The sequence below is a fragment of the Sapajus apella genome, unplaced genomic scaffold (genome assembly GCF_009761245.1).
Source record: "Sapajus apella isolate SASKATOON/1434 unplaced genomic scaffold, GSC_monkey_1.0 scaffold43, whole genome shotgun sequence".
Lineage (NCBI taxonomy): Eukaryota > Metazoa > Chordata > Mammalia > Primates > Cebidae > Sapajus > Sapajus apella.
The window spans coordinates 17382877-17404869 of NW_022436983.1; the positions used below are offsets into that span (position 1 = coordinate 17382877).

At 47.0% G+C, this 21993-nt stretch overlaps 1 protein-coding gene across 3 annotated transcripts in view; it reads right to left on the bottom strand.

The window, feature by feature from the left end:
- Positions 1 to 21993, bottom strand: part of STPG1 (sperm tail PG-rich repeat containing 1) — a 57534-nt gene that overhangs the window by 2805 nt on the left and 32736 nt on the right. For all 3 annotated transcript variants that reach the window (XM_032300825.1, XM_032300822.1, XM_032300823.1), the window contains 4 exons: positions 19176 to 19346; positions 13427 to 13535; positions 9677 to 9842; positions 396 to 586 (listed from right to left, as the gene is read on the bottom strand). In XM_032300825.1, the coding sequence (XP_032156716.1) occupies positions 396 to 586; positions 9677 to 9842; positions 13427 to 13535; positions 19176 to 19346 (637 nt within the window). The remainder of the gene's footprint in view (positions 1 to 395; positions 587 to 9676; positions 9843 to 13426; positions 13536 to 19175; positions 19347 to 21993) is intronic.

A 21993-nucleotide genomic window follows, 5' to 3' on the forward strand; every position in this document is an offset into this window, starting at 1 on the left:
AAATAAAAGTTTTTAAAAAATAAAGAAAAAGAACTTTTCTGACAATCTGTCAAAAGCTATGGCCCCCTTTCCCAGGAAATAATGTCTGTATGTGCCAAATCTGCAGCCAACTGTGGAGTCCCAGACCCCTTCGAGACTATCTTTAAGCCTTTTAGATACTGATGGTCCTCAGTTATAAATCCCTGGCCCGGACCATGTCTAAGAGCCCTTTCACCTTAAAAAAACAAAACATTTTTATACTGTGAAAATGTGAACTGATAACCCTTCCAAATCTACTCTCATCCCTGTAACTTGTTTGGGAAACAGCCTGTGAATCAGTGGCATTCAATGACCCAAGAATGATGTACAATTCCAGAAGATTTGGTTTTGATCATCATTTGAAACAATCCTCTGACCTGGGCCAGGAAGTCCTGGCTGAGATGGCGCCGCGGTCCACCGGCTGGTGTTGGACACGAATGATGCACTAGAGATGAAATGCTTGTGGGGCCCTGTGTAGTCCACAATCTCATACTGACCAGGACCTGGGAGAGGCGGCTTCGGAGGCAGAGGCAAAGGCTGAGCAGAGAAGTTCAGGATGGGGTTTTTCCTTTGGAAAAATAAAATGGGAAGATGTCACGAAGGCAGTCCAGTGGGGAAGGCACAGTTTCTAGACACAGCCAAGGCCTGCATAGCACCAAGTTGTCTGCAAGAGGACTGGACATGGCACCTGAGCCCTAACTCCACTGGTAGTGAGCTGGGGACCCCTGGATCTGTTTCCTCATCTGCACATGGCAATCATAACAGTACCTACTTTGAGGTCACGGTTGTCAGGATATATGAGATGATGTGCCTGAAACATGGTACTCAGGACAGGGCCTGGCACACAGTGAGAGCTCCGTGCACATTGTTGGAGATGTGGAGCTCATCAGGAATGGCAGACAGTGTGTATCTCATGTGCCAACTCCAATCAGTTAGTAGTGCCTGGCTGGAGTTCTGTGAAAAAAACTGAAGCTTCGCATGGAGTCAATGAGAAGAGGCCTTGGTGATCCACTTGTGATGTCTGCCATGGCAGGGAAGAGAAAGAGACATCCCATATTCCAGAGATTTGCCTTCCCAAGACCAGCAGGTCTCTAGAGGCCACTGTAACACTGATGTTCCAGAATCCTACTAAATATCATCCTGGCAAGGCAGGAGGCAGGAGTGGAAAAGCACTGGGTTGGAAATCAAGAGACTCTGTAACCCTTACCACTTACACTGCCATTGTTTTCAGGTCTGTCTTCACCTCCTTCAAGAAAGGGAGTCTATCTTTTATCTCTGATATTGAAACATTAAATGAAAGAGAAATAGGACCTGTACTTGAGTCCTAGCTTGGTCATTAATTCACTCTGGGCCTCAGTTTCCCCTCAGTAAAAGGAAGAAGTTGGGCAAGATGACCTCTGAGGTCCCTTCCTGCTGTGACCTTTCATGGGGCCTTGATTCAAAGTTCCACTGGGTTGTCAGAAACTTCTGGGCTTGTTACAGGAATCACGCTACTCTCCCAACCACACAATAGCAAGGCTGCCTCCTCTTGCCTCACACCCAAGACTTCTTCTAAGGTCTCTCACCAAAAGGGAAGAGGAGGTTCTCCGCACTGAACGGCCAAGGGAGCCCTCGCCCAGCACTCAACAACCAAGGGAGCCAGCCCATCCAAGCAGAAGAGGGGAATCCTGGCCATCGGGGCACTGCTGCACCTTATCCAACACCTTCTTAAACACAGAGAGCTTGAGGGGACCCAAGTGATGTCTTCTCAACTTCCTTAGTTTTCTAAAAATGTTGGTGTACAGAGAGACAGAGTAACTGATCCAAAGTTATAGAGCATGTTCGTAGGAATGCTGGCATAGAACTCATGTCTTTGGTGCCTGGCAATATGGAGAAAGCATGATGGCGGAGGGGACTGAGTTTGAGACACACAGAACTGAGACTGAATTCTAGTCACCCCACTTACTGGCTGTAAGACAAGGCCCCCGATCTCTCTGCAGCCTTGTGTCAGTGTACACAGATGGCAAGGAACAGTAACACTAACTTTATAAAGGAGTTATGATGAGTAGAGAAAAGGTATGTAAAGCACCTAGTAGAGCACCAGCACATACTAGGTGCTCAATGGTGGTAGTTGTTATTCTTCTGCTGAGCCCTGTGTCAGCATCACTGTGTGCTGCTCAGTGGCAGGGAAGCAAGTGAGCCTTGTGAAGTACTGATTTAGGGGCCTTTCATCCCAGAGTCATGCTGAGGAAGGGGACACCCTCCCCTCCGTCAGGGAGGACACCAAAAGCCATCATAAACGTGCTTGGGTTCACATCTTGTGGGGGAGGAGCAGCTGGCGTGGATGCTTATATTTAGAACAAAGGTACCCACAGGGAAACGGGGGACATGCTGCCTCCCTTTTTGCTCGAATCTGCATGGAAGAACTGGTTATAGGGTGTAATCAACAACCTCTCCCCTTATAAATAAAACTGGCTTCTCCTTGTTCTGGCTTGCGGCTCCCCCTTCAAAACACCTCCAGACATTTGATGAGTTTGTGGCTGGCATCATGGAGAGACAGGTTTGATTCCTGGAAATTAAAGCTGGAATGAATCAACCACTGTATGAGGTCACCCCATCATTGGTCTGGGTCACTCCAAGTCCAAGATTCCCACCCTGTTCTTTGAGAAAACCATGAGGTGTCTGCTTTCTTAGCCAAGGACAGCCTGCAGGAGGCTGGAGCATGCAGAGTTAATGACTCACCACTGTTCTTGGCAAGGTGGGTTAGAGAGGTCCCTTGTCTTCCACTCCCTCGATATGCCCAGGAGGGGCTCAGAACCTTCAGCCCAGCTCTATGGATCTTTCATGCGTGCCAGCCATGTGTGCAGCTCTGGGCCAGGCATGCTTGGGAATCCAGACTGTTCTGTACTAAGACACGGACCTGAGTATCCTTAAGGGCTTGACAATCCACTGCCAGCAACAGTCATGACTGGTGGCAACTTCAGGCAGTACGGACTTTGCACTCAGGCAGAGCTGGGTTTGAATCCCCACTTCCCTGTTCACCAGCTATGTGTTCTTAGAAAAGGCTCTTAACCTCCTTAAGCCTCAGTTTCCTCATCTGTAAAATGGTGGAAATGATACCTACCACCCAGGATTTTTAGGAATTTTAACTAGTGCTTTACTTGTAACATTTGTTTAAAAACGAAATCTGTTAGAAGTGAAAAAAAAAAAAAAAAAAAAACAAAACAAACAAAAAAAAACTGCATTTAGAGCAGAGAGAAAGAGACAGAGAAAGAGACAGAGACAGAGGGACATTCATTGCAACAGGATGAATCCAGAAATCCACCCAGAAATCCAGAAAATCTTCAGGTGGGGAAGGGCATTTCCAGCAGAGGGAACAGCGGAGCAAAAGCATGGAACGGAGAAAGCTGTAACTGCTGTCGTGGAAATTGGGACACAAGGAGACGGAGGCTGAGCACCTAGACTGCCTTCAACCTTCCATCCTCCCGTGATTTCCGGGTCCTTCACTTGCTTCTGATCCTCCCCACTTATAAACCCTGATGAAAAGTTAAAGGCAAGATCTATTTATGGCCTCTCAATCCAGCCTAATCTCCCACTGTCCCACTGCTTCCGTTTTGCCTTCCAGAAACACCCAACACAACACGCTTCAGCAACTCCATGTCTTCGTCCCGTCCTCTCTATCAGGAGCACCAACTTTTCCTACAAACTCGAATTCAATTCTTGATGTTCTCACTTCCTTCAGGGAAACTTCTCTCCTCCACCCACACCCCTGTCTCACCACCCCCAACCTGACTATCTTGGATGTTACCATCCTGTGACTCAAGAGAGGAACATGGGTTTTGGAAATGGGTTTTGGAGGCAGAGGGACCTGGATTCAAATCCCAGCCCTGCCACCGTAAACAGCCTGCACTTCACCGTAAACTCGGAGTGACACACCCGCCTGGAGGAGAGGTGGAAGGACGATGCCAGATCACATCTGAGAGCTCTCAGCTCGGCGTATGTGGCCCTTGAGTACATTCTGGCTATTGCTTTGCACTTACAATGTTGCATTTTCCATGGATTTTACTTGCCTAGCTCTTTAAGGGAAGGGATTGTGTCTTCCTCAGCTTTGAGGCCCCCAGCCCTATCCTGAGAACATTTGCTGAAGTGCAGAGAAAAGCAGAGGGCTTGCAGCAGGTAAAGGAGCCCAGGCATCTGAGCCCACCTGACGGTTTCATCCTCATCCAGGGCTGGTCCCTCCATGCCGAGGTGGGGCCGGCAAATCACAAAGGTTAGGCCGGATCAAACCCACAGACCATTGTGACCAGGGCTTTTATGAGCCTCATTGCTCAGTTATAAAAGCCACCCTGGCCCTGCCCCTTGAAAAGAAAACATCTATCAAAGCCTCTGAGTTGGCCACAACTGGATTAAGTGTGTTGGCAGCTTCCAATGTGAGCTGTTTGCAAATCACCCAAGAATAATGAATGTCTTAGAGGACTCAGCAGGCCACTTGGGGAAGGCAGCCGAGACCCTCCGGACACTCCCAGGCACACATTCACTCTGCCTCAGGGATTCCCAGGGTTGGGAGGGATAAAGGGGCAATTTTTCTCATCATTAAAGGGCAGCTGATTGCCTCTGGGGTGGAATGCAGTATCTGTTTAACAGGGTAGCGGGTGACAGATTACAGCCACTTGGGAAGAAGCATCCCATATCTAATTGAAAATCCCAGGGGAAGTTAAGGTGGGTCCAATCTAATTACCACAATTGGAGTGGGGCCAACAGGGCTTGATTTTTCAGCTCTGGCTGTGACAAGACAGCGTGCCTGTGCAAATCCAGTGGCTTACAACTCCAGGATGCAGATCAAGGGTTAGAAAGGCAGCCTGAGTATTGCGCCTCCTTGCTGGGGAGTGTGTCGGAAGGCATCGCCTAGGAGGAGCTATTTTGATCTCCAAAACCCTCACCCTGACTCACCCTAAGTCATTGAGTCACCACTGGGACAGATATTGAAGACCTAAAGAAGTGAAACCTTGGCTGACACTTCCCTTTGCTTCTGAAGGCACCCTGGAAGCTGAGAAATCCTTTTAGCTTTTGAGTCAGCAAGGTGGCCATGGCCGTGGAACACCTGATGGCGTGACCTTTAGCTAAGGAGTCAGAAACGCCAGTGGTCACAGCCAGCCAGCCCCTCACACAGCATCCGCCCTACAGGGCCATGCTAGAAACTCTAGGACAACACAGAGGACCCACTCACCTGTTTGATAAAAGTACAGGTTACCCTATGAGTTATGTGGGTTACCTCCTTTTATCCTTGCAACCACATGATGAGGTGCTCTTATCCCAGTTCACCAAGGATGACTCTGAATTCACTGGGAGTTAAGTGACCTTCCTTTCCCCAGGCCCACAGGGCTGGTGAACAGGGAAAGTGGAGTTTCCACGGGGCCTGTGCTAACCCACTGCCTATGCAGCCTCCATGGCCTCCCCAGGAGATGTGGTCAGCCGGTCCCTGCCCTAACAGCTGCCTCCTGAGTTTGATCATATCCACTCATCCTAACACAGCTGGGCTTTACATTTTTTGGCCAGTAACATGGGACTAAAACCTCCAGGGAAAATTCACATCTGCACTGATTCTTCCTGCACTCTGAAGAAGGCAATCCAGAAGAACTTTTCTTTTTTTTTTTTTTTTTTTTTTTTTTGAGACGGAGTTTCACTCTTGTTACCCAGGCTGGAGTGCGATGGCGCGATCTCGGCTCACCACAACCTCCGCCTCCTGGGTTCAGGCAATTCTCCTGCCTCAGCCTCCTGAGTAGCTGGGATTACAGGCACGCACCACCATGCCCAGCTAATTTTTTGTATTTTTAGTAGAGACGGGGTTTCACCATGTTGACCAGGATCGTCTCGATCTCTTGACCTCGTGATCCACCCGCCTCGGCTTCCCAAAGTGCTGGGATTACAGGCGTGAACCACCGCGCCCGGCCCAGAAGAACATTTCTGTAGCTGTAACTCTGCCCAAGAATGAGGAGCCCATCAACTCCAGCCCAAGGCAGATGAAGGCAGGTCTCCCACTGCGTGGCTCATGTGTGTTCCCAAATGAGAAACACGGCAGCCAGTCAGCGCCGCTCCATGTAGCCATGGAGAGCTAAAGAGGATTAGGTCTGATGTGGACACAGTCCTAAGGGAAACTGCATGCAGATGGCGTCACTCTCAGGGGCCTACCGATCTCAGGACCCTGTGTGGCTCCTGTCCCTCTCTTCCCTCCAGGGACACAGGAGGAAACAGAACTGGAATTTGAGAAACTGGATTTTGGATATTTCCTCCAGAAATCCAGAAAATCTTCGGGTGGGGAAGGGCATTTCCAGTAGAGGGAACAGCAGGAGCAAAAGTGTGGAATAGGGAAAACTGTAGCTGCTGTGGCGGGAACGGGGACACAGGAGGTGGAGGCTGAGCACCTAGACTGCCCTCAACCCCTGTCCACCTGTGATTCCCAGATCCTTCACTTGTTTCTGATATTCAACTGTCTTTTCTTTTCATTACATCATTTTCTGTCATTCACCAGGAACAGATGGTTGCTTTTTTTTTTTTTTTTTAGAATACTCCAAAGCCCACCAGTCTTATCTTCTTGCTTTCCAAATAAAATTATAGATTTCTTATCTTTATCTTTTCCATGTTAATTTTAAAGTACATAATCTGGACCTCCTCTGTGGGTCCAGGCTGGCTCCATGTTCATTGCCCCCTGTGTGCCCTCCTGAGTGCCACGGTGAGCAAACCTGGGATTCTAATGTGTCAGAAATGCAGACACCCTTCTTTTCACTTGTAGAGAAATGAAGACCCAGAGAGGTGCCCAGAGCAGCCCCAGACCACAGAGCCAGCTACACAAATGTCCTGTTGTAGAGCCTGGGCACCATTCACTCATTAGGGTGAACCCAAGTTTAGAAGACATCAGGTTAATAGGTTCCTTTACTGCAGACCTTCTCAGAGCCTTTAATATGCCTGTGCAGATGGACTGCAATGTTCTCAGGGGCAGAGGGTTGCTATGCAGTGCTTCCCAGGCTTATTAACCAAAGACCTTTTATTTATGAAGCACTGACAGAGACCCAGCAAGCCCTGGATGCCCCAGACATGCAGCACCATGCACTGCCCAGGGGGAAGAGGGCCCCTTGGGATTGCATGGCCACACACCCCTGGGGCCACCTAACCCAGCATTTTGCTGCATGCTTCTCCACAGCTTCGAGGCTGCTCCCAGATGAGGCTGGCTGGAGGGGTGGTGTCCTGTTCACCCGAGCCTCCAGCACAGAACCTGAACTCTGCAGAGCCTGCTGACTGACAAATGCAAATGCCATAAAATAAGAATGATCTCGAACCACCTGTTCAAACTTGAGCAAAAGCCAGAAGACACTTTACCAGATAAAGCAGTTAAAAACCAAGTGGGCTCCACTCTCATGCTATTTCACCATTTTCCTTGAAGAAGCTTCCAAATTTGGGCTTGGAGCTTGAGCTCCCATGCCAATACAATAACCACAGCTATCATTATAAGGGTAATAGCTATTTTCTTTTTTCTTTCTTTCTTTCTTTCTTTTTTTTTTTTTAGACCAAGTCTCATTCTGTCACCCAGGCTGGAGTGCAGTGGCGTGATCTTGGCTCACTGCAACCTCCACCTCCCGGGTTCAAGCAATTCTCCTGCTTCAGTCCCCCAAGTATCTGGGACTACAGGCATGTGCCACCACGCCCGGCTAATTTTTGTATTTTTAGTAAAGAGGGGTTTTGCCATGCTGGCCAGGCAGTTCTCAAACTCCTAGCCTCAAGTGATCCATCTGCTTGGCCTCCCAAAGTGCTGGGATTACAGGCATGAGTCACTGCGCCCAGCCAGAAATAGCTATTTTCAAACACCTTCTCACTGAATCTTCATGGAATCCCTACAAGATAAGATTCTTATCTCTACTTAATAACATGAAACTGAGGCTCAGAGAGAAGTCTCTGGAAGGTACAGAGCTGGGTTTCATACTCTGGTTGGCCAAACCCAACACCTGTCCTCTTGACCACTCTTTCCCTGGCAGAGTAAGGGAACGGTTGCTTGTGGAGGCGCCACACACAAGCCTGGAGGTGGGAGGTCTTTGGAGAGAGACTTTCCAGAGAAAGAGCTGTTCTGGAGACTGGCCTGCCCCAGCCCCTAGCCCTACAGCCTGTTTAAGGCCAGCCTGCAGAGCCCTAGAACCGGAAGGCAGAAGGGACTCCTCTGGTGGATTCCAGCTGAGGTCTCAATCCCTTCTCTAGATCTTAAGTTTGACTTGGCAGATTCACAACTCTCACCTCTCTCTAACTGTGGTCCCCTTGCCCTAGGCTGATGATCAGACTACGCCGAATGTTGTCAGCCTCTCTGGGTTGCCTGGACTTCTGACCCACTGTGGCCATGGCTCCCACTGCCTGCCTGATCTCTCTGGAGGGGCCCAGGTAGATATATGGTTGGTGCTACCTGGCCAGCTCTCCCAGTGGCCAGCCCTGCCTGGAGGGGATACCTAAGGGTGAGAGCTGAGAAGGTAACAGCAGGACTAACCCTAACTGCAGTTAGCTCCAGAAGTTCTAGAATCATTTGAGAAATAAAGAAGCCTTGTGAGTATTTAAGACTCTTAGGTGAGAGTAACATCAAATGTGCAGGATACTAAACAGAGTAACACAAATCCCTGAATTTACTTTTAAAAATCTGTGTTAATATTGAGTCACCAGCTGCAATGCCAATTCCAAACATATATTTTATTTACTTTTTTTTTTTTGAGACAGGGTCTCACTCTGTCACCCAGGCTGGAATACAGTGGCACCATCTTGGCTCACCACAACCTCCACCTCCTGGGTTCAAGTGATTCTCCTGCCTCAGCCTCCTGAGTAGCTGGGATTACAGGCATACACCACCACGCCTGATTAATTTTCATATTTTTAGTAGAGGTGGGGTTTCTCCCTGTTGGTCAGACTGGTCTCAAACACCTGATCTCAAGTGATTCTCCCACCTCGGCCTCCCAAAGCACTGGGATTACAGGCGCAAGCCACTGCGCCCAGTCAAACGTATATTTTTAATTCTGAAAGCAAGCCCTATGAGGCAGGAATTATTCCCACTTTACAGATGAGGGCATGGAGGCTCAGAGAGTTTAGAGCTCTGCCTAAGGTCACACAGTATAAAAACAGCAGAGCTGAATTACAAATCTAGCAGGTATGACCAACTCCAAAGTCTGGGCTTAAACTTCCATCAGTATAAAACTACAAAAGCTTGATTGCTTCTGAATGTCCTGCCACTGCAGCGAAGATTTTATGTTATCAAAATAGAACAATGTCAGCATTACGGGAAGCCAGCCTCACAGGGGATGAAGAAAGACTTAGACAGCCCTGAACCAATTAATTCCCTGTGGCTCCTCGACTTGGCTGTGTGGACTTAGGCAAATCTTCCACCAAATCTGAAGTCTTGCTTCCTCCTCCACGGGGTAAGAATAACAATTCCTGCAACAGGATTATAATGTTAATGGAATACCATTTTAAGTTTCTGGCACGCAGCTGTTGCTCAATAAATATCAGGAATTCGACAGGCATTTGTTGAGCACCATTATGTGTGACTAAGGGCCGCTGAGGTTCTGCCAAACAGTGACACCCCTTCCTCTTCCCGGTGTTGGGCTCCTTCCCCACAACCACTTTCAAGAGGAAGATCAGAATGGTTGGGACTCACGGGAAAAGAGTCTTTTTTGGAACTTTTGTGCCATCACTGGGGTTGTAATAACCGGGTCCCGGGCCTGTTGACGTCACTTTTAATCCACGGTTGGTTTTTGATTTAAAACAAGACATTAACGTATTTGGCGACTGCTTCACAAGGGATTCACTGATGTTATAATGCCCTAAGGAGAAAGAAACGTTATGACATGATAAGGAGCTCTTCTCAAGTAAGTAAAGAGCGGTACCTTACTCCTAAGAATGCACTTGATGGCTGCAAGGCAGCGTCTCTCTAGGATGGCCAAATGGAAGGCTGCCTGAGACGACCAAAACCAATCCTCACCACGCAGAGAGCAGGCGGCACAGGAATCACACACTTCGCTGATTTAGCTCTTGTGCTAGCCTGGCAAGATGAGTGTCACTGCTTTCATTCTAAACACGAGGAAACTGAGACTCAGAGATATTACATAATTTGCCAAATTATATTAAATAATTTGTCATCTAACCAGGGACGCAGACAAATCTCTCCACCTTGCTGAAGCCCAGTTTTCCTTCTCCATAAAGTAAGAATAATAATTCTACTGACAACAGAGTTGTCATGATAGTTGAATAATATTTTAAGTTCCCAGTACATAGTGGTTGCTTTGCAAATATCATGCAATCAGCAAGGTTCTTTTTTTTTTTTTTTTTTTTGAGATAGGATCTTGCTCTGTTATCCAGGCTGGAATGCAGTGGCACAAGCACAGCTCACTGCAGCCTTGACCTGCTGGGCTCAGTGATCCTCCCATCTCAGCCTCCCGAGTAGCTGAGACTACAGGTATAGACCACCATGTCCTACAAATTAATTTTTTCTTTTTTTGTAGAAATGAGGTCTCATTATTTTAACTAGGCTGGTCTTGAACTTGTGAGCTCAAGCAATCCTCCCACCTCAGCCTCCCAAAGTGCTAGGACTACAGATGTAAGCCGTCATGCCCAGCTAACATGTATGTATTGAGCACCAACATATAGAGACTGGTCTGCTTGTCTCCAAAGCCCACACTTCCCCACCATGCCACAATGCCTTGTCTCGAGAAACTGTGACAGAATAAAATGAATTTGTGTTCAAAGCTCTAAGGAAGAAGAGAATGGCCAAAACTGGGGTGAAGAGGAAGCGGTCTCACCCCTAAGTTGTCAGTAGCCCTGTGAATAGATGTTCTTCGCCACTCTATTCATATTTGCAATCAATTCAAAACAATCTCACTTTCCAATAAAACAACACTGTTTCCTTAATTTACGGTACTATTATATAATAATATACCATATATCTATTTAATATGATGTTCTGAAGGGATTTTTATTAACATGAAAAGATGTTCCCAGTATCGGCCAGCCATGGTGGCTCACGCCTATAATCCCAGCACTTTGGTAGGGCGAGGTGGGCGGATCACTTGAGGTCAGGAGTTTGAGACCAGCCTGACCAATATGGTGAAACTCCAAATCTCTACTAAAAATACACACATAAATACAAAAATTCAGCTGGGCATGGTGGCGTGTGCCTGTAATCCCAGCTACTCAGGAGACTGAGGCAGGAGAATTGCCTGAACCCAGGAGGCGGAGGTTGCGGTGAGCCGAGATCGTGCCATTGCACTCCAGCCTGGGTAACAAAAGCGAAACTCTGTCTCAAGAAAAAAAAAAAAAAAAAAAAAAAAACAAAAAAAAAAAAAACAGATGTCAGCAGTATTTACAATATTAGATAACTATCTCTCATATCATCTGTTTCATATATATAATATATATATATATATTTCTACTAAAAAGGTTATAGCAACACTTGAATTACAAAATATGGAAAATGATGAAAGGTAAAAGCAAGGAATAGAAGGCATTTATGCTGCCACTACCAGAGGGGGCCAACTGCCAGGGAGCGGGGTTGGGGGTGAGCTGAAGGTACCAGGTATTGAACTAGATGGGCCTGGACTGAAATCAAGCAGTGGGGCCGGGCTGGTGGCTCACGCCTGTAATCCTAGTACTCTGGGAGGACGAGGCGGATGGATCACTTGAGGTCAGGAGTTTGAGACCAGCCTGGCCAACATGGTGAAACCCTGTTTCTATTAAAAATACAAAAATTAGCTGGACGTGGTGGCGCATGCCTGTAATCCAAGCTACTTGGGAGGCTGAGACAGGAGAATCACTTGAATCCAGGGGATGGGGGCGGAGGTTGCAGTGAGCCGAGATCATGCCACTGCACTCTGGCCCGGGACAACAGAGCAAGATTCCATCTCCAAAAAACAAAACAAAAACGAAAACAAAAAGAAATCCAGCTGTGGGACACTGGGCCCATCACCTGCTTTCCTGTCACCTTTGTCTGTGAAGTAGGGATAAAATAAGAATTGCTCACACTTTCTGAGCACATGATTTTGTGGCAAGTACCTGCTCCATGGGGCTTTGGAGGATTCAATGAGATCATGAATGTAAGGCCCCTGGCACCCATGGTGAGCTTAACAGATGCTAGTACCCACCATTCCCCTCCTGTTCTGTGTTATAAGGGGCCGGGAGCTTCTCAGGATCCCCCCCAATGAGGGAACAGGCACATATGGTGGACTGTGGAGGTGTCGGCATCTCAGGGCTCACTGACAGGGACTCTGGCCAAACCCCAGGGATGCCGGCTTTGTTCTTCTGTACAAACAGACAAGGCGGGGTTTTGCCCATGGATGATGCAAGGCAGGGGAGCTTGAACTGGGGCTGAGCCTCCTAATTAGTGCTGGTTTTGTTATTCAGTTTCAGATTGATCTTTTCAACTTTAATCTGGATTTGCTGAAATCTGACATGCACTACAATTTTATCCACACCCCTGTGCAAGGGGCGTGATTGCAGAAGCAACCTTCCCTGCTGCTCCTCCCGATTCTGGAGCCCAAGGCTTCTGGGACAGCTCTGGTGCCCAAGGCTCCTGGGGGTGGGGCATGGTCTGTGGGGCCTATTTGGGGTAATCTAACATAATGAGCACTCCAGGCCTGGAGGTCAGAGAGCACAGGAGAAGCACAACAGCTTTCCCCAAGCCCAGCAGGGGAAACACTTGCAGGAAAGCTCTTGTGTACTCCTGAATCTTGGGGGTTCCAAAAGGGGCAATGAAATGAGGGGGGAAATGGGCTCCTTAGTGAGACAGCTCTGGGCTTGTGCCTGCCATTTACCGGCTGTGTGACACTGGGCAAGTCATTTTAACTCTCTGAGCCTCCATTTCCTCATCTGAAAAGCAAGGATAAGTGAAGACCTACGACGACAGACCTGCAAGACTGCATGGAAACCACTCAACGTGGTGGGGGGGTGTCGCGGAAACAGACCTGCCTCGTCTGTTTTATGACTAGATGATGAAGTCACCTCTAGCACAGGAGAAAAGGAATGTGGCAGCTGAGTGTTGAAGGAACAGGATGTATGGTCATACCCTGTATCTCCCACCCCTCCCCGGTGGCCTCTGATGGCACCTGGGCTATAGGAATGTGTATACTTCTGAGGTGAGAAGCCACTTCTCCACTTGGCTGCCCAGGGCAGGTATGCCAGGTCACAAAGGGGAGGCCAGGAAACTGCTTTGGAGGTGCATTTCCAGAGCCAGCCATTGTGCTCCTGGTGGGGAGGCTGGCCGTCTCCTCACCTCTCCTCCTGTTCAAGTGCCTCCTCCTCCTCCCACCCAAACACTAAATCCCTCCAAAGACTCCCTATGAAGAAGTAGGTCCCCTGCAAATCAAATCTGGGACATGAACCCTTGGGTCAAGGCCAGCGCAAAGCAGCTGCTTACCTGGGGGAGGTCCTTTACCAGCAAAAGCGAGAGATCCTCTTTGGGTTTTTGACATAAACCCGGCTCGGGCACAGACGTTGTTTCTCTGCTTGCAGCAAGAGACGGAGGCCTAGAGGGAGAAAACCCGCCCAATGCGCTCAGTGCCTTTCCTTTCTTTGTCTTTGTCATCGTGCCTGGACAAGTGGCAAATCTAGGTTTAAAAAATCAAACTGAAACCTGTCCTTCTCAGCAAATGAACAGATATGAGCTGTAAAGGTCACACTGACAGTGGTTTCACCGTCATCCCAGCTCAAGTGATCTATGAGTTTGTGATCCCCAGAAAATGCTGGTCACTCAACAAGGAACAGGACACACAGCTAGCTGCAGGCCAGCTTCCAGGCTCCCTTCTGCTGAGGACAGGCTGTGTGGCCCTGCATCAGTCCTGTAACCTCTCTGAAACTGAGTTTCCTCATCTGTAAAATGGATTGGATAGTCAGCTCCTCTTGCTGTGGAGTCCTGCCAGGGAGTCGGGGTGGCCCAACAGAGATTACCTCTAGGAAAGTGTTTTTTTCTTTTTAAAGTATGTAATGCTACGCCTGCAAATTATCTTCATTATTTTTGCTTTTTTTTTTTTTTTTTTTTGGAAAAAATCTTCTTGCTGTGTTGCCCAGGGTGGAATGCAGTGGTGCCATCTCAGCTCACTGAAACCTCTGCCTCCCAGGCTCAAGCAATCCTCCCACCTCAAGCAATCCTCTCTCCTCAGCCTCCACAGTAGCAGGGACTACAGGCACATGCCACCACACCCGGCTAATTTTTTTGCATTTTTTGTAGAGATGGAGTTTCAGTATGTTTCTCAGGCTGATCTCGAACTCCTAGGCTCAAATGATCTGCCCACCTCGGCCTCCCAAAGTGCTGGGATTACAGGTGTGAGCCACTGCACCCGGTTTTCTGCTATTTTCACTGTTTTCAGGACACGTACCCCTACCAATCCCCATCCTCATTCCTAGGTGCATTGCTCACTGTTCAAACAGCCTTTCTATAAATGCAGCATTTGGGGCACACAACAAAATTGTATCATTTAAGATTGTGATCAGATTTGCAAGCACTCCCTTGTCTCAACTTTTCTGAACTGACCAGAAATTAAGAATTCTGGTCAACTCACGAAATACATTTGAGAGTGTGCAATGTGTCCAGAACTCTAAAAATAATAGGAAAAAAACCCCTGAGATCATTCTTCTGTTACACATGGATCATAAATATTTTAAATGTCAATGTGCAGTCTCCTGTACTCATTGGAGAACAGAGGCAACACAAATTAAACCAGTGATTGCTGGGGATATTTACTGAATGAGTGAAACTATTTGCTAGGGCCAAGATGGTGTGATTTGCTGTGATACTCCTTTGTCAAAAAAAATGTTTCTTGAGAAATGCAGATGGCATTTTGATTTTGTGTTGACAAAGGTGGAGGAATTTAGCTTTTCTCAGGGCCTTAATGGCTAGACGGCATGCAGAGAGGGCAAACAAAGAGACCAGATGGGACAGGTTAATTACTGGACACGGGACTCGGGGGAGAGGAGCCAGGTTGCCAGAGAGAAGGTAATAACACAGTACCGAGGAAGAGGACTCAAATATACAAGTGAGGGATCGTGGCAGCAAAGGCAGAGAAAGGCTTTGGCAGACTTCAAAGCAGTGTGGCTAACAGGATTACTGCATTTCTACCCCCCACCACTTGACTCAACCATTGTTCTCCTGGCCTGAAAAAAAGCCACCTGTAGACAAAACATCACTTCAGCTTTATTTTTCACACAGACAGAAAAGCATCTGAAAAGGGGGCATTTTTGTATACGCTGAGTGTGCGTCACTGGAAGATTTCCCCATGAGGCCAGGAAAACAGTCAGCAGGTTAAAAAAGACGGAAGCAGATTTGTTGTATTGCCGTGGAAAGAAATCTAAGAAGCAAATGCATGTGTACTGTGTATATACAGCATAATGCTCATATTGGTGGAGGGACAGAGCAGAAGAGAATAGGAAAGAAATTGCACCTGGTTTTTCTTTGGTTTGGTTGTTTTTTTGAGATGGAGTCTCACTCTGCCACCCAGGCTGGAGTGCAGAGGCACGACGTTGGCTCACTGCAATATCCACTTCCCAGCTTCAAGCAATTCTCCTGCTTCAGCCTCCCCAGTAGCCAGGATTACAGGCATATGCCACCACACCTGGCCAATTTTTGTATTTTTAGTAGAGGCAGGGTTTCGCCATATTGGCCAGGCTGGTCTCGAACTCCTGACTTCAGGTGATCTGTACACATTGGCCTCCCAAAGTGCTGGGATTACAGGTGTGAGCCACTGTGCCTGGCCTGCACCTAGCTTTTGATGCAGTGGTTTGCTTTGGGAAGTAGAATTATAAGGGACTTCCACTTCCTAATTCATGGGTTTCTGCAGGGCTTGAATACATTTTATGATGAGTGTGTATTATTTTCAGGGTCATATTAAGACAATAATGAACAAAAAACATGCACCTAAATGTATCTATTGGCAGAAGGACACAATTCTGACTTGGGAAGTGGTCACTTCTAGGTTAACAGCTGTATACTACTGGGAAGTTCTTCCTTTGATGAAATAAACATTGATTGGATGCTTACTGCATCCCAGGACCCATGCTGGTCATTGGAGACAGGAAGCAGAGTGAAGGAGCAGACACTGAGCTGGGGAGAATCACACAGGAAACACTGACTGTCGCATCCTTCAGGTACAACCGGGAGGCTGCAGAGAGAGGCAGCCACACGGACAGTCAGTGCCAGCGTCTGTCTCCCAAGCAGGCTGGTTCCCACTTGGGACTGGCAAAAGAGCAGTGGCTAAGCCCCTTCTGATCACTTTCTTGGACTACACCTTGTCCTCTCTCCTGTTAGCACAGTAGTCTCCTCACTGGTTTTCCAGAACCCACTCTTCAACCCACACTGCAGTCCATTCACCACACAGCAGCCGGAAGGAGCTTTTTTCTTTTTGAGATGGAGTCTTGCTCTGTCACCTAGGCTGGAGTGCAGTGGTGTGATTCTGGCTCACTGCAACTTCTGCCTCCCAGGTTCAAGCGATTCTCCTGCCTCAGCCTCCCAAGTAGCTGGGACTACAGGTGCGTGACACCATGCCTGGCCAATTTTTTTTGTATTTTTAGTAGACACAGGGTTTCATCTTGTTAGCCAGGATGGTCTCCATCTCCTGACCTCGTGATCCACTGCCTCAGCCTCCCAAAGTGCAGGGATTACCAGTGTGAGCCACCGCACCCAGCTGGAAGGAGCTTTTTAAAAAATACATCAGATCATACCACCCCACACCTCCAACCCACGAGGGGCTTCCTAGGATCCAGAGAACAAAATGTGAACTCCCTCCTGGGATCTTCAGGGCCCTGCATGAACTGGCTACTGCCTGTCTGGCACCCCCTTCTCCCCTCTCCTCCTAGCTCATGCTACACTAGCCATTCGACCTTCCTGTAGGTCCTTGTGGGCTGAGTTCCTTGCTGTCCCAGGACCTTTGCACATGCTGTTTCTCCAACCCTGGCTCCTCTTCAATCCTTGGGTCTCAGCCTTGGGGCCTCCTCTGACCGTCAAGTCCAAAGTATGTGGTATTGCCCACCTCCATATCCCCACATATTCTCTCTCAGGCTCCAGCTGTCCCTCAGAGTTGACAACGGTTTGAAATTATTTTGTTTGTGTACCTGTTCTTTTCTAAATTCCTCACTGGAATCTAAGCTGTATCATCAGCCTGGCACAGAAGAGCAACAGGATCCACAGAGGGAAGCCTGTCAGGGCTGGAACGAGGTGACTTTGCTCATTCCCCAGCTTTCCACCCCAGCCATCCACCAGTGCCTGCTGATGTGCAAATGATGCCTTCAAGCTGGGGAACTTGGGCAAGTCCCTTCACCTCTCTGAGCCTCAGCCTTCTCTTCTGTGAATTGGGAACAAGATAATCCACTTCATGGATTCACTTGTGAGTATTAAATATGATTAACACATCACTCTTAGACCAGCTCTTAGTACATGAGAAGTGTTCCCTCCTCCTCCTCCTCCTCCTCCTCTTCCTTCTCCTTCTCCTCGTCATTTTCAGGCTCTGATTATGCCAAGGGAAGGCTGCCCAATATAGTAGCCACAGGCTGCATGTGGCTATTGGCCCTGGAAACATGGCTGGCCCAAATTAAGATGTGCTGGAAGAATAAAACACACACTGGATTTTAAAGACCAAAGACAAGGAAAATAATCTTCCTCAAACAGAAAATTAATAATTTTGATATTGATTAGTGTTGAAATGATAATATTTTGGATCTGCTGGTAAAAGGCATTACTCAAATTAATTTCATTGGTTCCTTTTTCTTTTTAGATGTGGCTACTGGAAAGTCTTCAGTGACTTCTGTGCCTCCCATTGTACTTCTAGTGGACAGTGCTAGCCCAGCAGGCACTTACAGTACTTTGGACACATATATAATTGCTTGGCTCCATCATAGAAGGTGGGCAGGATCTTTGTAGTCAGAAAAATAATTATTATTTATAAATATTATGCAGGAAAAAAGGAAATGGTATAATTAATGTATACGATCAAAATAGTTTGAAAAATGGCATAATAACATTACTATCTTAAGTACAATTTGTATCTTAGGCACTTCAGAGTAATTTCACGTTCCTTGCCTTATGATCACCCCGTAGGGCGAGTAAAATTGATTCCATTTTACAGTGGGGGCTGTGACTTACTTACTTATCTCTTATTTAAGGTAAGTAAGTATCTTAATTTGCTAACAAAGATGGCTCTACCAATCTCCATGTATTGTGTGGTCCTTGGGTGACTGCTGCTGTCCTGGGCATGCAGCATAGATTGTCTCATTTAATATTTGCATTAACACTATGAGGTGAACATACATCCCCATTTTACAGATCAAGAAACTAAGTCCTGGAAAGGTTAAAGGACTTGCCCAAGGCCACACAGTTAGACAGTGGCAGAGACGAGAGCTAAACCAAACATCCTGAATCCATCTCTTAACCATCCACGCCATTCTGCCTCAGTGAATACAAAGTGATCATAGTTGGCATAGCAGGGCACGGCTGTTAAAACACGTATTTACTGATATGAAAGAAGTTTCTTTTCCCTAGAACTGAAAAAGTAAATCACTAGTGGCTGCAGATAAGTGGTAACTAATCCACCCATTGTTACAGATGAGAAAACTATGTCCCAGAAAGGCTACAGGACAAGACTAATTAGAGTATGTGTTTCTCAGGGCAGCGGTCTCTCCACAGCTTCATAATGGCCTCCATGTTGCCCACTTTGTTCTCTGGGGTCTACAAATTCCCTGTAAGAGTCTTGTATAGCTGGCTTGGCGCAATGGCTCATGCCTGTTATCCCAGCACTTTGGGAGGCCAAGGCGGGTGGATCACAAGCTCAGGAGTTCAAGACCAGCCTGGTCAACATGGTGAAACCCCGTCTCTACTAAAAATACAAAAATTAGACGGGCGTGGTGGTGAGCGCTTGTAATCCCAGCTACTCGGGAAGCTGAGGCAGAAGAATCGCTTGAACCCCGGAGGCGGAGGTTACAGTGAGCCACTGCACTCTCAAAAAAAAAAAAAAAAAAAAAAAAGAGTCTTGTACAGCCTTAGGCACCCATTGGATAGTCAACAAATACTAACTGGCTTGACAACTGCATTAAAATGTGATGTCCCTAAGATCCCCTCTTCCTTTTATTTTAGTAAACCATTCATTTGATCTATATTTAGCAAGCATATGCAGGGTTCTTACATTGTAATAGTTTGGTGCAGGAGTTTCAAATCTGAGAACTTTCCTAAAGCTTGGCAACTGGAACATGCTGGAACACGAATTACTGAAGTCTCTCTTGGAAATAAAATCTGATGGGATAGTGTATGCATTCGCTGCAGGATATTTAGAAATGTTGGTGTCCAACCGGGCGCGCTGTGAAGAGACAACCAAAAGAATCAGTATTGTCACATCATCCTGTGGCTCTGAAGGACAGATGTCAAAAAGATGGCGGCCAGCACAAGGTTTAAATGCATTTTATAAAAGGCGAATTTCTGGCAGGTAACAATGATAAACTGACCTCAGGCTTTGAGGATCTGCCCTTGGAAAATGCAAGTTCAGACCTGTACTCGCTTCTGTAAACTAACTCAAATTATTCATCTTCTGTTTGGGACTTGGCAAAAATGATTTTGCCATAACTGCATTTCCACCCAATCCTGTTCCAGGCCACTTACCCTTGACTCATCAGCTGTTGCGTAACTTATGTGATAGGAAGCTTCAGATGTTCTTCTCAGCCTAGGCTTTCTTCTGAGTAAAATCTCGCATCTTGTTTCTAAGGTTAAAATATCTGAACTGCCTAAGCAACAAGTTTGCTTCAAACAGAGCTCCAGGGGGCTTGCTGTCCACCCGTGCCTCCTACCCTCCACCAAATTACTGTTTTCATCAAATCTGACAGTATTTTCACTGTTTAACAAAACCAATCTCACTCCTTTCAGGAAGCCACGATAAATTATCTTCGGTTAAAAAACAAACAGAATCAATGTTTGTCAAAAGAACAGGGACAAAAGTCACAGAAACTCGGTGATACCATCACTTTCCCCTAAGATAGCATGGCAAGTACTGGAGTCTGATAAAACAAAAAATTTCCCACTATTTAATGGTTAAAAGCTTGAGAACGTTGCCCTGGATTTTCTCACTTGATAGGAATCAGTAACTACACAAACACAGAAAGTGGCTGAGCCCAAAGGAAGGCAGTAGGGGCCCCCACTACTTCACTCTGTGCTTGGTGGTGATGGTTCTCAGCGTCTGGTTTATGGACCACCGCTGGCATGTGGGTGGGTGTAGCACCAGAAGCAGGGGTGTTCTTGTCCAGAGCCTAACCTGGGTTCAAGTCCCAGCTCGACCTCAACCTCTTCAGTATGGGAGTTAACTCCAAAGCTGGTCTGTTCCTTGAGTATCCAACTCTGCCAAACTCAAATTCCAATAAGAAATGGCTACATGCAGTGCGTAAGGATTTGCTGATGCTCCGGGAAGTAAGGTCACCCCAGCCTTGAACGCGTGCTTCACCTTTTTCATTCTGGCTAAGAGTTAACCAGTACCTTTCGGGGATTTTTGTGTTTAATCCTCATGACAACCCTGAGCAGTGGATCTTATGATTATCTCCACTTTACAGATGAGGAAGCTGGACTTCCTCAGCTAATTCAGGCAGAGGACCAGCATTTCTACCCAAGTAGTCGGCCTCCACTACGTGACATGGATCACATGGCTCATTCTAAAGAGGAATGGGTCAAGTGGTGATAGCAATCTATCACTGACTCTTTTGGTTTAGAACACCTACGACTTACATTTTGAAAATGAAAAACTATTCTTCCCAAAAAAGTCCCAGTAGAGGCAATGTTTTATAAAGTATCGAAATAGAATTAGTCTCAGAGTGTGGCTACAGTGACATCACTCACCAACACTACACACCCCTTGGTTTTCTGCCAGGCCTGTGGCCTCCAATCTGGCCATAAGCTGGCATTTATGAGCCTGTCTCCAGCACCTACCAATTTTTCTAGAGCCACTCCTGCTGGCATGCAAATACAGAGAAGCCATCAAAGTCTCCACCCTCCTACCTCATTTACTTCTCCTAGTCAGTCCTGTGGAAGATTCTGGAGCAAAGATTCGGAATATACTAATAAAGCTCTTTATATCATTTGGACTTAGAGAGATGACAGATCTCTCAAAAGGTTGGATGTGGTTGTCTCAACAGTCATGAGGAGGTTTCTAAAATGTATAGACCCACAGTTTTCTGGTCAGCCTTATCCATAATCACATCCCTACTGGTCATTCCGATTTTTCTCTGATGAGAGCTACTTTTAATTCCCCCCGAGTCTTGGGATCTAGAAGTGGGGGAGGGGCTGAAGGTGAAAGTTACTGATAGAGGCAGTGGGTGGGAGGATATGAAATTCTCATCCAGTTCATCCAGGAAGGAGGTAAGATGCAGGGATCTCCTGATAAAGCTCCATCGACCGCTTCAGGCACCCACCCCAGGTACAGGACCTTAAGTGTTTATACTTGAGTGTAACATAACTATAAATACAAATCCCCGTATTTGTCAAAGGGAGGAGAAGAGGAAGCCTGAGCAACTCAAAGTCTACCTTCTTTGGAGTTTGGTTCTGAATTTTTTAAAGGCCTAAAAGGCATGGCTAGGTTCTACAACACTCAGATCTTTCCTAGGGCCCCTTCTCCTCCAGAGCAGTCCGGCTTTTCATTTGGAAAGTTACTGCGTGCAAAGCCCAGTAGAGAACCGATTGCGTGCTCTGATTCAGTCTCTTTTTTGGCACCAAGAAGGAATGGGCAGTGCCATTATTTAGCAAAGAAGTTCTCGGAGAGAAAACCTAGGTGTTGCAGGAAGTATTGTTTGTGACTCAGGTGGTAACAATCATAATATTTAGCATGTTTATAGTGCTTTGCTGTTTCAAAGAGTATTTCACTCATTGCAACGTTAATTTGCCCAGTGCCTCCAGGGAGTCTCCACTTTCATGAGGCAACTGGGACACAGAAGGGTGACGTGCTTGAGGTCACGTCAAGAAGCCACAGC